The 16,817-nt window shown below is 42.7% G+C and overlaps 1 protein-coding gene across 1 annotated transcript; it reads right to left on the reverse strand.

The window, feature by feature from the left end:
* Positions 1 to 12,547: 12,547 nt before the first annotated feature.
* Positions 12,548 to 13,639, reverse strand: LOC137424191 (D(1B) dopamine receptor). The gene has a single exon (XM_068111653.2). It carries the CDS (start codon positions 13,637 to 13,639, stop codon positions 12,548 to 12,550), a length of 1,092 nt encoding a protein of 363 aa, XP_067967754.2.
* Positions 13,640 to 16,817: the final 3,178 nt, after the last annotated feature.

A 16,817-nucleotide genomic window follows, 5' to 3' on the forward strand; every position in this document is an offset into this window, starting at 1 on the left:
AGGAGGCTGCAGACTGCTGTGTCTGAAGATGCAAAAGCTGAAGGCTTCTTCTTCCTCTTCTTCTTCTTCAATACAACAATTACTTTTATATATTTTCTTGCAAATCATATCGGTATTGTAAAATAAATAAAACTTTATCAGCTTCTGGAATAATATGATCTGATTATTTTGAACGCCCAATCTACATTGCCAACTGCATACAAATACTAATGTATTACTACTAAGCTCGAAATCTCTCCATGTCCTGCCTCAATGCCGGCCATCATGTTCAAAAAAAATAAACAATCATCCACATTGGTGACTCTATACCCTACCTGCATATTCACACAGTATTGGCATGAAGTTCTGTTGCCCCAGCCATAAGGAAAAAAAACCCACAACAACCTTATAAATCTGCCATTAACTGTCAATATAAATTTTGTGTATGTATTTCAGGCCAAAATCTCCCCAGAGGTGCTCAGGTGCATTGTGGCCTCGGGGGTTAATGTGTGAGTTATCACCCAACTTCCATTACGTTCAAGGGCAGCAGGCGATTTGATCTGCAGCCACTTATGCTTCTCATCAGACGCCTTATGCAATGCACGTTTGTGCCTGGGACGACTGAAACGTGGGCACGCATTATTTAGATGTGTTAAAAAATGTTTGCTTGGCAATCTCAGACCGAGTGGTGTACACAAGAGGCACAAAGGTAATACATAAAAATGCGGTTAAGAGACAAGGATAAAGGCCTGAAGGCACAACATGGTTATGATAGGGAATAGAAACCCCAATTTCCGATATTGTTGAATATTTGTTGAATATTGTTGAATTATTGTTGAATTGAAAAATATTGTTGAATTGAGGAATAACTTCTGTGGATTCCTTCTTCTGGACAGGAATATTGTCAAACAAACATACACTACATGACCAAAAGTATGTGGACAACCGAACATCACACATCTCATTCCAAAATCATGGGCATTAATATGGAGTTGGTCCCCCCTTTGCTGCTATAACAGCCTCTAATTTTCTGGGAAGGCTTTCCACTAGATGTTGGAACATTGCTGCGGGGATTTGCTTCCATTCAGCCACAAGAACATGAGTGAGGTCGGGCACTGATGTTGGGCGATTAGGCCTGCTGAAGAACTTGGGCATTGGTGAAATCACAGAGGCGACAATCAAATCTGCAGAAGCGTTCGTCTGCAGAATACATAATGTGCACAGAACAACCTCTGTTGATTCAGCACGACATATGTTGTTCTCCAAGACTGGTAAACCAGAAGCAATGTCACCGACAAGTGATGCTCTTCATTTCCATTTGATGCGAGTACACGATCAAGCCATGGTATGGAGAAATGCTCATTGTGCCATACATGACCTTCTTGCACCTGTGGAAATGGGATGGAAACGTGGTGATTCAGGACTAGAGCCTATTCTGATGTCACCGAGTCCAATCCCAGAAAGTTGCCTCGAGATAATTTGTTGTGCATGCCAGAAGCAATGCAAGACTCGACGTTGCAAATGTCGCTATTCAGAGTTGAGGTGCACATCAATGTGTGCCTGTCTGCAACAGAGTGATGATCCGACCCCTTGTATGAATTTGATGTAGTTTGGCAAAACAACATGTGTGACATTCCTGAATGTTTGTGCTTCATGGCCATGCATACTTAATTGTAGAATAAATGGTTGTATGAAACATTGTCTTATTAAAACCATTTCCCATTTTATAGTGTTCAATTTCAATATCAGTTTGAATGTCTTTCAATATGTCGCCAACCATAATATAGACTAGATGGATTTATGAAAAAAGGCCATGTATAAGCTTGTCGGTGCATTTTGGGGTAAAAGTTGTGAAGCTAAAGTAAAAGAGCTGCATGTATATACATGATATATAAATGCTTGTTCAAAGAAATTGTCCAAAAATGGCAATTGGTGGCCATTTTGTTTATGCTAATTAGAAGGTGAAACACTCAAAATTCGGCTTGGGAACCGGGTTAATCGAATTCAGCATACCCTAATTATGTTAAAAAGTGAGGTTCCCAACTTTTACCCAAAAATGCACCGAGAAGCTTATACATGGCCTTTTTCCATAAATCCGTCTAGTCTACATTAACAGACAATGCAGGCATAATCAATTCACCATGCTCGTTCCTCACATACTGACGCTCTGCAAGCAAACGTTCGGATAGTGGGGCGTGGTTTAAAACCAGGAACAACCAATCAACTCTGAGTACACCAGGAGGAAGCACGACGATGAAGAAGAAGAGGGTTTGTTTTATGCGGACTCTCTCCTCTTGAGGAGCTTGGAGCTGAAGGATGTGGTAACGTGGAGCAAGTGAATACTGTAATTCACAGTTCTTTGGTTTCCCTTGGGGTTATCAGCAGAGTGCTACTTCACCACCCGTTCGCTGTTCACGACAACCCGACAAACTTTTCTACCTCCCCGGGGTTGTTGTTTTTTCTTCCTCCATTTTTGATCGTTTTTTGTCGGTGGAATATATATTTTGTTTTAACCACCCCTCTGGTCACCCCGAAGCATTGGTATTTTCGTTTCCTGAAAAATAAACATTTCACGACGGGTTTACCCGCCGAGACCTTCGACCAGGTTCTGGGGAGCATTGGTTGCATCTCGGTGGAATATCAACCTCCACTCCCGCTTCGCCGCGTTCGTAGAATGTAACGGAGATGGAGGATTGCCAGCAAGCATATAACCATTGTATGACCACACGTGAGTAGAAATTCACACACATGATTTCTACAAGGCTCGCGGACTCATTGCATTCCTGCTTCTTCCACAACTCGCAGCAACGCACAGCTACAATCAACAAAGAGAAAAGGAGAGAAAGTGGAGGATGAGGGAGACATGGAAAGCAATGAACACAGGCATTTTATAGCTCACACTATGGGAATGGAAACAATACTGAACCAAATTACAAATGTTTTGCTGCAGATTTCAACTCGGATTGTGGGATTGATGAGACACCCATGTGATGAAACAAGAGGTTTGTTGATATTTAAGAGTGAATACTTTGAGACTACAAAACTTGATATTTGATGGTTGAGCCCATTTTTTCCTTGATTATTTGAATACTAGTAAAAAGCCCGTGAAAAATGACGAGTTGGAACAGTTTATCCGACTGTGCAGCCTCGTCAGCGTGCCAAAGTCTGAAGCCTGGGCCTAGTGTCAAGCGTGCTTGTATCTTCTTTATTTATTAGACATCATACGGATGTAAATTAACACTCGTTTTACTTTGTGTGCGTTGCTTCATCGCATGCAGAGCATTTCACCTCCCTGCGCCTTGTATTTACCGTGCATTGAGAAAGTATTCAGACCCCTTCACTTTTTTCACATTTTGTTATGTTGCAGCCTTCTGCTGAAATCGTTTAAATTCATTTTTTCCCTCATCAATCTACACTCAATACCCCATAATGACAAAGAGAAAACAGGATTTTAGAAAGTTTTGCAAATTTATTAAAAAGAAAAAACTGAAATATCACATTTACATAAGTATTCATACCCTTTGCTATGACACTTGAAATTTAGCTCAGGTGCCTCCCATTTCTCTTGATCATCTTTGAGACGTTTCTACACCTTGATTGGAGTCCACCTGTGGTAAATTCAATTGATTGGACATGATTTGGAAAGGCACACACCTGTCTATGTAAGGTCTCACAGCTGACAATGCGTATCAGAGCAAAAACCAAGCCATGAGGTCGAAGGAACTGCCTGCAGAGCTCAGAGACAGGATTGTGTCGAGGCACAGATCTGGGGAAGCCTACAAAAAAAATTCTCCTGCATTGAAGGTTCCCAAGAGCACAGTGGCCTCCATAATTCTTAAATGGAAGAAGTTTGGAACAACCAGGACTCTTCCTAGAGCTGGCCGCCCGGCCAAACTGAGCAATCGGGGGGAGAAGGGCCTTGGTAAGAGAGGTGACCAAGAACCCGATGGTCACTCTGGCTGAGCTCCAGAGATCCTGTGTGGAGATGGGAGAAACTTCCAGAAGGACAACCATCACTGCAACACTCCACCGATCTCGGCTTTATGGCAGAGTGGCCAGACGGAAGCCTCTCCTCAGTGAAAGACACATGAAAGCCCACAGAATCTTGTTTCTCACAGTCTGAAAGTCCTTTAGGTGCTTTTTTGCAAACTCCAAGCGGGCTTTCATGTGTCTTTCACTGAGGAGAGGGACCACCGTGCCCGAAAAAAGACCAACCCCTGCTCTGCGGGGAAAAATGGCCTCTAAAGGTGGTTCATTTGAATAGAAAGCTGTTGCTTCCCTCCATAATGTTTGTGTCGAAAACCGCTTCCCCCTTGAAATGCATTTTAATGTTCAGTCTTTTATAATCTGTCTTATATTTCCTTTTTGGGAATAGCAGTTCTGTGAGCCCAACAAGGCACAGGTTTTGGTGCAAAGGCACAAGCCTCAAACATTAGAGTCAAATCCAGAGGCGCAGGGGAGGGTTTCCCTTTGATTTCCGACAGAACTGATAATAATTGGTTTGGGACAGACAGGACAGGACAGGGTGGCGTCACAAGTTTCCTGCGGGGCAGGAAAAAGAGGAATAAATGAGTAGAGGTGAGCAGCGGTCCTGACTTTAGGCGGTTTCACTAGGAGACAGTTGCTGGTGCACCGCATGCGTCCTGCAGATACCAAAGGGTGACAATGCACAGAGAGGGCAGGGGGTATAAGTCTTGACGAGGTGCCACCAGGTTTTGGAGGAGGGAGACAAGTTGAAATCTCATTCTTGAGTTTGGAAAGATGTTGTTTTCTGGGTCTCCTGAGGGTAGACGCACTTGTTGTGATATTTTTGGAATGATCTGAGGTTGTCTTTAGTTGGATTTGCATTCCAGCAGAAGAATGCAAGTTGTTATAAGGGAACTGCCTCACGATAGGATTCAGAGTACCAAGAGTGGGCGAATGATTAAGATAATTGAAGAGATGGGATGAATCTGTGCATACGAGAGAGCAGGTTTCTGTGGAAGAATTCCTGGGCGAAATCAAAATCTGTGGCGGTGGATGTAGACCAGTCCAGATGTGTTTATAAAAAGATTATCTCAAATACACGAGGCGTAGGTCAAATACACGGAAATACATGTAGAAGGTCACATTTTATGAACCATTAATACGTGAAACCCGTGAATGTTGAGGTCCGGCTGTATGTACGCACACACACACACACACACACACACACACACACACACACACACACACACACACACACACACACACACACACACACACACACACACACACACACACACACACACACACACACACACACACACACACACACACAAAAAAGAAGTTTTCATGCAAGGGAATTGAAACAGTGCATTGTCATGAAATGATCCAAGTGTAATGCAAACCGAAGCCTGGTGTTGGCTTACGGATAAGTGGCTGGCTTGAGATCTTAGGGTCCTGAGTTCAAGTACCTATCAGCCGTTGAATTAACACCAGGTGGGTTGACTCAGCCCGTCATCCTCTCGAGGTCGGCAAAATGAGTACCAGATGACTGGGAAGTATCCTGCATCGGAGTGGCGACCTGTCCAGGATTGTGCCCAATAGCCAAGAAACTGCTTCGGCAGCCCCATGCATCTGAAGATGCAAAAAGGAGTTGTCTTCATCATAATGCAAACCTCTACTTGACTACACAAGTAAACATAACTTCATCGCAAACAGGGTTAATACTGTTTTTATTTATTTGTGATGCAGCAGAAACATTTTAAATTGCAATATTACATTTGCAATATTTAACTCAAGGTCTTCAACAAAAACACCTTCCAGCAGAGCTGGTATATGTTTGGCCATGCTTGTGAGTTCGTTCGTCAAAAACGGTGTAGTCATTTGCATAGGCCACCACCACGCTTGGGCAGAGAAATACACCCACTCGCATAACCTCCGCATGATTAGATAGATTAAAGGAAGAAAAATATAGACCCAAACAAAAGAGAAAGAAAAATGCAAATAAATCTGAAATATTCAGTGTATGCACGAGTTATACAAAAAAACAACAATAAGCAACCGCCATGATGAAAATGCGGGAGGGAGACCCAAAATAAAGAGCAACGCACATTTCTATGAATGCAATTGTGCTGTCTCACCCTCCCTCAAGACTAGTGGAAACTATAATTAAAGTAATATTCCAACAAAAAATCCAACTAAAAAGACAAAGTAGAGGAAGGCAGGAAAATAGAGCAAAAACAGAACGAGCTCTACCGGCGGTGAGCACAATAACCCGCCTAGTTCAATGGCGGGGTAACGTGGAATTAAAAATAATAATAAAAGATACCATAATTATTCTTTTCAAAATTAAATTTATATTTTTATTTCGCTCGAGAAAAATAAACTTTTGCTATACTGAAGTCTTTTGTTAATTTCCCTGTACAGGTCTTGGAAGTAAATCCTGATTTTATATGCATTTGATGGAAGCATTGAGTGCAGGAAAGCATTGACACGGGAAGTATTTGTAATGCAGTGAAGCAGCTCAGGAAGTAAAGGGAGGAAGACCTACCTACTTGGAGATCAGGTATGTAAATGGTGTGATACACAAATGTAAACTCAGACCGAGGAGATAATTGGCCTATCAAGCCAGTGTAACCGCAACATTCCCGACAACATATGACGATACGAACCGGTAGTGTACCAACTTATATTTTCTTAACTACACAAAACGACGAACTTGACACAATACACGAGGAAAACAATCGGACAACTCCAACGTACACACATCGCAGCTCAATCACAACTTGCATATTAAGCTACCTACCATTCCTGCAACTATCCATGTGACCTTCCATGCCCATCGCTTCGAAGTACACACTTATTGATACCCAATTTAAGAACCATCAACTATTTCTGCTGCTACCACCTTACCTGGAACATCATTCAATGCATCGACAACTCTCTCTGTTAAATACCCTTGCATTACTTCTGTTTAAACGCTCTTCATTTTCACTCTATCATCTGGGTCTATCACTACTCATCTTGGTTAAAAAAGCTGTCATACTAAACATTTTATCGATACTTTTAATCATATTAAACACAAAGCAAGGGTACCCGGTATTGCCCGGTGATGTTCTAATCCTGTTGGCATTTTGAAGAAATCAACTTTGGTTTTTTTCTATTTTTTGTGGGGGGCTAAAACACTCCCCTCCACCCACGAAGCAAAATTTATATTTAATATTGTAATATTACACACACACACACACACCAATAGTGGATAATTTAATATTACCTTTCACAGCTATTTCACATATTCATTTCACATAGCTGTATATATGTCAGCAATATTCACTCGTCGATTGGTTGCGGCACTGACCAATTGCGTGTGCCCGTTTTCCCTTCACTCGTCGATTGGTTGCAGCACTGACCAATTGGGTGTGACTGATTTTTCCAGTCTCGTTATTCATGTCGATTTTTATCGGCCTATCCACATCAAACAACAGTCCATCTTGGTGATCCAGCAAATCACACTTTTCTTATCTCATGCTACCTCACCTCTCACAGCGATAATTACAATTTTTATGATTATGGCGACCGCGATGCTATCCGCTAACGAGAATTTCACGTTTCTTTGACATCCCGAACACTAAGCGGCCATCCGTGTTCGGTGGGCCAACGCAAGTACTCCCGCCCGGATGGTGTGGGTGCCCGCTCGTTGAGATAATTGAAAGAGGTTGAACATTGTACATCCCCATCCTATCCTGGGCTTATCTCTAAACTGGCTTAAAAATATATCCAGGAATACATCCATAAATTTCTTATCTGCTCTGCACTTTTTCGGTTCACGGACTAAATCTATCCCTGCAAAAAAAAAAAAACCCCCCAGAGTCAAACACATCCCTTACCAAATGCCTTTCTGAATTCTTTCTGAACCCTCTATCCTGCTCTTAATTCCCTCATAAGAGAAGTCCTACAATAGCATCCCACATCTACCTTACTATTCTTACAATTCCTAATCTCTATCCACACAAAATGCTCCAGATAAATTCTCTCTTTAATGTCACCGCTTTCTCTAGTGGGTTTTACTCAGATTGCTCACGACTACCTGATATTATACACCGCTCCTTTCCGATGCCATCTCCAGGCATTGCAAAATGTCATTGCCGGGTACCGAAGGGGGCTCGGCAGTGACGCACGCTGAAAGGGAGTACTCAGTTTTCACTCTGGTTTTTTGTTTTCTTGTTTTCTTTCTTGTTTGTCCGGGCGATATCTCAGCCATCCTTCGAGCTAGGAAGCTGAAATTTCGGCACAATAGTGAGCAAGTCCTTTGTCAAAAAGATTATTTTTTGATCAATCAATTAATCGAGTTATTTAATTATTAGCGATTAATTAAGTACTTATTTAATTAATTAAATTTCCTTTCTCTTCTGACCATTAACTCAGGCACCTTTTGAGTTAGGAAGCTGATATTTGGACATGCCAATGACCAGGTGATTTGGCTGCAAAGTCTATTTTTGATTCAGTAATTAATCAATTAATCAATTAATTATTCGATTAATGACTAAAAATTTTTTTTTTAATGTTACAGATTCTGATGAAATGGTGGTGGTTTATGTATTCTATGACCGACTTGATTAATAATTTGATTTTTTAATGATTATTATTTATTTATTTTCATTATTAATCATTAATTTATTTTCTCTCATTTGGCCAATATCTCAGGCACCTTTTGAGCTCGGAAGCTAATATTTGGACATGACAGTGACCAAGTGATGCGGCTATCAAGGATATTTTTGATTTATTGATTAATCATTTAATCGATTAATTATTTATTGATTAATCAATTAATTATTTAATTTTTTATTAAAGACTTATTTAATTAAATTTCTAAAAGATACATCTTCGGATGAAGCACTAGTGGTTTAGTTATGCTATTAGCCAATTGATTAAGAAAATATTTTGTGATAATCTTTTATTGATTTTAATTATACAATTAATCAATCAATTATTGTACACCTCTCCCTCCCAATGCAGTCTCTATGAGCTGCACTGCGGTATTGCCGGGCGCCGAGGGCACCCCGGCAATGCCGCGCTGTAGGATATTTAATTATTTGGCATGGGGGTGGTGTACTTTGAATGTATCTGTACTTGTATTTTCTCTTTTCTATTACCCATACGATATGTGGGTTCTGGGTTCTGGGGGTTTGAGAGTTTTGCAAGATGGTTGAAAGAGGGAAAGGAAAAGGCAGTTTGGAAGAGTTATGCACAGTGAATATTTGACAATTACATAATTATTAATCCATAAGTTTGGATATATTGTTACTGAGATATGGCTGTGTCGCTGCACATTGGGGGAATAATTTGGAGTTTGGACAGGGTTACAGCAATAGGTTCCCTACTCCTCAGAGACATGGAGGGATCTTTCACGTCCACCAACTAATGCTATCCTGCCTGCAAAAACACCAGTCAGGTGTGCTGTCTCCGCACCATCTTGTCGGACAGATATTTAGGAGTGAGGAGCTGGAAGGTAAATGGAGCGTTCAAAGCACATCAGGTGGAGAGAAAGGGAAGTGGGGGGTGGGGGGGGCAGAAACGAGGAGTAATTTTCTGCTGTATCTGTGGACGTGATAAATATACTGCCTCCATCCTTGAAGGTCGCTTCTTTCAAGAGGATACATCAACTGCTTTTCATCAACGTGGGATGCGCATGTTGTGAACCTTCCGCAAAAGTGAAGGTGGAAACAATGTTACACAGATATTTCACTCAAATACAACAAGGTGCATTTTCAAAATATGTAATTATTTTTCTTTACTTTTGTATTTCTTTGGAAACTTAACTTGCTATAAAGTTTGTCTCCAGAATGCTTTTATTTATTTACGAATCAAGCTTTTAGGTCTCACTATCTGCCATGATCTTTCCTGGGAAAACCACATTTCAAAGCTGCCCTCCAAAGCCAGTCGCTGACTGGGCTGGCTGACTGGGCTCCGTCGTGCGAAGCCCTTCCTTGGCACACCTGAGCTCCTCACCACATACAAAGCTTTCATCCGCAGCTCAATGGAATACTGCTCTCCCCTCTGGGGTGGTGCTCCTGCCTCACACCTAGCTCGTCTTCACGCTGTTGAAACCAAAGCGTTCAGAATCATTGGAATCTCCCGCGATGAAGCTAACTCCAAGGGCCTCTCACTCACTCACCGCAGGCAGGTTGGTGGTCTTTCTGTCTTCTACCGACTCCTCTCTGGCCTTGCTCCCCCAGCTCTCTCTGGGCTCTGTTCCCCAAATATTCCTACAGGTCGCACAAGATTTGCCTGCAACCCTCTTATGGTTAAACTGCCAAAATCAAGATTCTCTGCTCACCTTCATTCCTCTTTTCTCCCGCCTCTGGAACAAACTCCCTCACTCTCTTCAATCCCACTCCTCCCTCCAGGTCTTTAAAACAGCTGTTCACCACCATCTCTTATCTTCCCCCATCCAAAACCTTGATCTTTTCTACCCCCGTTAATTCACCCCAGATCCACTTTTCTGAAATACCAACTTCTTTCCTGGAAGTCCTTGGTGTCCTTGTGTTTTATACTTCTCCCACCCCCCCGCCTTCCCATGCCTCCTCCCCCAAGCCCTCTCCCTCCCACACATCTCCCGATGTCCCTGCTCTCAAATGTTGTGTTTATGTGCTTCCCCTTCTCTCCCTATCTTGTCGACCGCTCCCCTTTTTATATACTTTGTTTGTCGGTTTGATTCGTTTGTGTGATAAATGTTAGCTCTTTCACGAGCCTCGATTCTGTATACAAAAAAAAAGAAGAAGAAAAAAAGAACCTTAATGTGCTGTTTTATTATTATTACGAGTAAAAAGCCCGTCAAAAATGACAGGTTGGAAAGGTATATTTGATGGTGCAGCCTCGTGAGCGTGCCAACGTCTGAAGCCTCGGCTGAGTACCAGGTGTGCTTATATCTTCTTTATTTATTAGACATCAGACGTAAATGAACACTGCTTACTCCGCGCACGTTTCACATCATGTGCAGCGAATTTCACCTCCCTGTTCCTTGTAATTATGTTGTAAAAAAAAAACGCTTCTGTACACCTCCTTTGAGGTCGCTTTGCAAGCCACCGTCCACAATTCCAAGAGAAGAGACATAATTACTTTTTTATGGAAAATGTTTTTCGACTTTGTTTTGTCCTCAAAAACAGACTGCAGTGAACACACATTTGTGTTAAACGATTGGCCTTTAAAACCTTCCCTTATAAAGGGGACAGACATCTGTACAAACACACAAACTGACTGTTTTATATGGTAGATGTTATTGTAATAAAATCAGGGTTTATGACAGTACTGTATATGAAAGTCTTGCAGCTGCAAGTTAGCTTTCATTTGTATTGGCACAAAAACATGGGATAAAAATAACCATAGGGGCAATACCCCTGGCGCTCACCTAGTCGAATAAACAGTACGTAACACTGCACTGACTAAAGGTATTTTAAACAAATTTCAATGCTTGCTAGAAGACAGGGCCGCATGTACAATCATACTAACATAATCATAAGGCTTTAAACAAACAAACAAACAAAAAAATACCTATTTTGGGGGGCGACTCCCCCCCTCCGCCACCCCCACCCCGTGTACCTACTCAGACCCCAATTTTTCCAAGCCTTGAACAAACATTGGTACATCACGGATGATGAAGGTTGTGTTGACGTTTCAACAAAATTGTGTGTGCAGGTTCTGAGAAAAAAAAGCAAATACCTATTTTTGAGGGAAAGCCCCCCATAGACCACCTTAGACCCCAATTTTTTAAATTCCAGGAACAAACTTTGGTACAACACGGGAGATTAAGGTTGCGGTAAAGTTTCATCTAAATTACATGTGTAGTTTCTGAGAAGAAAGCAAATACCTATTTTGGGGGGTCAAACCTGGATCCACTTTGACCCCCGGTAAACCCTTTAGACCCCAATTTTTTTTAATGTTGTGAACAAACTTTAGTCACAACACAACAAATATCATTTGTGGCAAATTTGGTCGCAATCCCATCAGCGGTTTCGAAGAAGTTTCAGGTGTTTACGGACGGATGACGCGCCATCGCATAAGCTCCCCTGTAATTCGTTCCAGGTGAGCTAAAAATCATTCAATTTGTTATTACCAACTGGTTTTTTCATTCATTCATTTGTTTTATTTCATTGAAATTTATTCCATCCTGTTCTATTGCAGAGAAATGAACAAAGATAAGTGCTTATTGCAGAGATAAGTGCCATGCCGGCGCCGAGACGACGCGGTTTCTGTTGCATGGTTCATTCATTCTGTTCAAGCATATCGCATGACAATTGTCAAATTCATTTGTTAAAGAAAACATTCTCCTAAATGTTTACAAAGAGATCAAATACACGACTAGTAATAATAATAATAATAAAAATACTAATAATAATAATTATTATTATGTGGCCTTGACATAACCTAAGGGGAAGTAGCCCACATCTACACTTTGTCTCTTGCAAAAGAAAGGATGCTCCATGATGCTACACCACACACACACAGCACTGGAAGCAGCTTATGTAAAACGTCCAAGAGAGTTTACAAAAATAAAAACACCAATCATTAAATATGTGTATAAATAAAGCCACCAGAAGTGGTGACTTCAAACCTTCGAGTTCTCACAGATACAGCCCTCTTGTAAATGGAGCATCTTGTCCAGGGATAATGCTTCCATGGAGTCTGCGACGGAGGCTTCTCGGGGTACCAAGTCACCGTTTAGGGGAGAGGTCCTTGAATAATCGTCCATAAGAAGGCTCGCAATACCATCTTCCTCATCCGCAAGCATCACCACGTGGGGCAACAGAAGGTGCGCCCGCCTGGGGGTCTCACGTCCATCGAACATGCTCTCTGGCTGGACCGAGGCAAGTTCTTTGGTTACATCGACGGCCTCGATCTTTATGGCGCTTTTGCATGAGCACCTGCGGCAGCCGAGGAGGGAGGCGAACGCCCGACGGAAATCGGCATTGAACGCGTAGATTATGGGGTTGAGTGCCGAGTTGGCCCAGCCGAACCACACGAACACTTCGAAGGTGGTTCTGCTGACGCATGGCAACCCGCCACCAGAGCTACAGAATGGCACCGTGCAGTTGAGCACGAAAAAAGGCAGCCAGCAGCAAACAAAAACGCCCATGATGACGGAGAGCGTTTTCAGGACCTTGGTCTCCTTCTTGAAGGATGATTTCAAGGAGTTATCAGCGGGATTCATTTGGAAGTTTTGAGCATGTTCCGCCGCGCGTTCCAGCGAAGAGATGCGTCGGATCTGTTGTTGGGCAATCACGTAGATGTGTGTATAGGTGACAATCATAATGACTACTGGGATGTAAAAGCTGACGAGCGACGAAACGATGGCGTATAACGGGTTCAGCCTCGAGTCGCATCTGTACCGAACGTGCCGGGCTGTGGAACTGTTGGGCCAAGTGATAACGGACGTCTTATGCCAGCCCAACTGCACCGGGACAAAGGAGATGAAAAGCGCCAGTGTCCAGGCCATGCCGATCATAATGAAGGCCACTCGTCGGGTCATCTTGCGCTCATAACGGAAAGGACTAGCGATTGCCCAATAGCGATCAACGCTGATCATGCACAAATTTAGGATCGACGCTGTGGAGCACATAATATCGCAAGCGACCCAGGAGCTGCAGAACGCACCGAAGGGCCAGAAGCCGGCGACTTGGGCGACAGCCTTCCACGGCATCACCACAAGAGCCACCAGAAGATCAGACACGGCCAGGGAGATGACGAAGAGGTTTGTGACCTTAGAGCGCAGATGTCTAAATCTGCCCACGGCGGCACACACCAGTGAGTTTCCTAGAAGTGTTCCCAGAATGAGGGCACCGAGGCAGCAGCCCGTGATGATCTGTCGTGACACTAGCACACCTCCGGGCATCATGGCATCACGTAGGCAGAGGTGAGCAAGACTCGTCACGAAGGGAGGGTATAAATGGGTGCTGGTCATGCAGACCGATAGTTCAGGAACGGGAAAAGGGGGTCGCAATTACATTTCTAGATGATTAAAAACATCCTTTCAGGTGCAAAAAGCAGGTTGCTTGCCTTCGCACAAGCTAAAAGAATAGACAGACAGATGCCGGGAAGTGAGCGAGGCAAAGGCAGAGAGTGCAGGGAAAGGATGGTGAGCCGGGGGCGGTGCAACTTGACGAAATGATAGACAAATTGGACACAAAAGCACAGCGGGAGCGAATGATGGATTGGGGGGGTTAGGGTTAGTAACTGGGCCGGTGTTGCGTAGACATTTTAGTGCATGTCGAATCAGGAATTAAAGTTCGCTGTGGCATAAGATGACTAGCAGTCGGAAAAACAAGGTTAATTGGACTTTTGAGTAAGGGAAGTATTTTCACGGCCGATTCTTTATTTAGGTGGATAGACAGAAAGTTAGCTTGACAGGGTAGCTCAGATGTAGCACATTCACCCTTGACGAGCTCTCCACAGGGTTTGATTGCCCACCTGCCTATCAACTGTCGTTCTGGTGTTTCAGGTAATGGCACAAAGATGTGATACTTGGCCAGGGAAACGTCTGTCAGCATTGGTTTCTGGTGGACTAGATCTGGTGTCTTTAGGAAGGACTAGGTGAATGTCATCAGCACCAAATTTCATGAGAATTCCTGCTGGGTAGGCAATAGCAAACCGCTCAGTGTAAAACTCGCCATGAGACTGTTTGGACAGCACACTAACAGCCCTCAAGTATTTCAGAGGAGATGGTGAGAGCAAGCAAGTCTCCTTTCTGATATCTCAGATGGTATTCACCAACCATAAAATATCAGCAAGTTGGGATCTAGCTATCATATGACGATTACAACCCAATAATGCCAAGTTGTGGCATACAATACTACATTACTACATCATCATGGTAGAGTTAAAAGTTTCCTTTTGTGCTTACGGCCATCCGGTTAGTCACAGTATAATGGATAATCATAAATCACACCTGATGTTATAGTAAAATAAATTACAGGTATATGTATGCCCTTTTAGTTTATGTTAGCAAATGAAATGCAATCATTCAAGATGGTTCACATGTACTTCACGAAAAGGCGAATTAATATTCATGAACCTATAAGGACCAGTGGTGTTTTGCTTTGTTCAGTTACCATGTTTCTTGTAGAGCGCTCGCCAAGTGGCTCAAGCACTCAATTCAAAACTGATAAGGAACTGCTGGCTTGGCAAGTGCCAGCTATCTGTGTGGTAACTGACCACATTCCAGGTTAACTGCTCAATAGAAAGAGCTTTTGATTATGAGGCTGACATTGTTATTGAAGCAGCAATCCCAAAATATTTATTATCAGGAAATGTTAGAAAATTGTTTATTTTTTTATTTGTATACAAGGTCAAGGCTCATGGAAGAGTGAGTTCACTGAATTGATAAGGATGCATCAGAACAAAAGCATCACTACAGAGAGAGGGGAAACACTACAGAGTAGGGTTGAGGGACCCTTTCCCAGTTGGTGCAATTAAGACCCTAAGGAAGTTGTTTTTCCAATATCAAATTGGTCACTATTTGAGAGATGAAATCAAATGAAAATGGCAAAAAGTCATTTCTCATAGCCAATTCAAAACAATTTCCCCATAAAATGTAGCACAAGTGTCCATAAAGTGCTCAGAACCTTAAATCTCCTGGGACCCACCTAAAGGCCTTATATCCCACAGCGCATTGGCCTCCACTCTTCAGGATCTTTTCAGTCTTCAGGGTCTTCAAGGATCTTTGGGATATTTTGGGTCTTTGGAGGCCTCTGGGTCTTTGGGGGTATTTAAGGGTCTTTGGAATATTTTCAGTCTTTGGGGTATTTTAGGTCTTCAGGGTCTTTTGGGTCTTCAGGGTATTTTGGGGTCCATTGGGTCTTTTCAGTCTTTTAGGTCTTCGGTGTCTTTTAGGTCTTCCGGGTATTTTAGGTCTTTAAGGGTCTTTGGAGTATTTTGGGTCTTCAGGATCTTTTGGGTCCTCTGGGTTTTTTGGGTCTCCAGGGTTGTTAAGGGTCTTTGGAATATTGTCAGTCTTTGGGGTCTTTTAGGTCTTCAGGGTATTTTGGATCTTTGGGGTCCATTGGGTCTTTTCAGTCTTTTATGTATGAGGGGTCTTTTAGGGCTTCGGGGTCTTTTGGGCCTTTGGGGTCCATTGGGTGTTTTCAGTCTTTGGGGTCTTTTGGTTCCTCTGGGGTCTCTTTAGGTTAAGTATTTCAGGTTACATTTGTGGGTGGAGTCAGGTCAGCTGTCCAACCAATGGGTGAAGAGCGGATATACATGCATACAAACACTTGCTCCATTATATATAGATTGACACCCTTGGGGGTGGGGGAAAGGGAGGGAGGGGGTGGGTGCAGTTTTAGACATCTTTTGAAATAATCTTCCAAATATTGTGGAGAAGGTAAAAGAGAAAATCGAGAAAGAAATGACCACAACGTCATTTGTGCAATAATTATGTGAAGATATACAACTGGAAATAGTAAGGTAAGGAAATGATATTTCAGGAATGCAAATTGAGTGTATGAGGAATAAATTAGGTGTCATGAATTGGGACAAGCTACCAGGAGGTTAATCAGGATGAGTGAAATGGGCAACGTTCAAGGAGCAAATGTGCAGTGTACAAAGTAAACATAGGGGCAATACCCCTGGGCGCTCACCTGGTAGGAAAAGCACTATACCACACCGACTAAAGGTATTCTAAACAGCATCACGGTAGTTTACACCAATTTCAGTGGTTGCTAGGAGACAGGGCAGCATGCAGAATCATACCAATGTGATCATAGGACTTTTTTTTTTTAAATGGGGGGTGGGGGGGGTGGGGGGTGGGAGCAGCCACTCCACCACCCACCCCCCCCCTAAGTAAACCCTCGATTTTTTGATTTTATTTCTCAGACCCCGAT

Source organism: Myxine glutinosa, chromosome 3 (assembly GCF_964187855.1).
Source record: "Myxine glutinosa chromosome 3, kmMyxGlut1.1, whole genome shotgun sequence".
NCBI classification, from domain to species: Eukaryota; Metazoa; Chordata; class Myxini; order Myxiniformes; family Myxinidae; genus Myxine; species Myxine glutinosa.

Bases quoted from the DNA above. Each gene is read 5' to 3' on its own strand.
- LOC137424191 (XM_068111653.2), bottom strand. From the start codon at position 13,639: ATGCCGTGGAAGGCTGTCGCCCAAGTCGCCGGCTTCTGGCCCTTCGGT.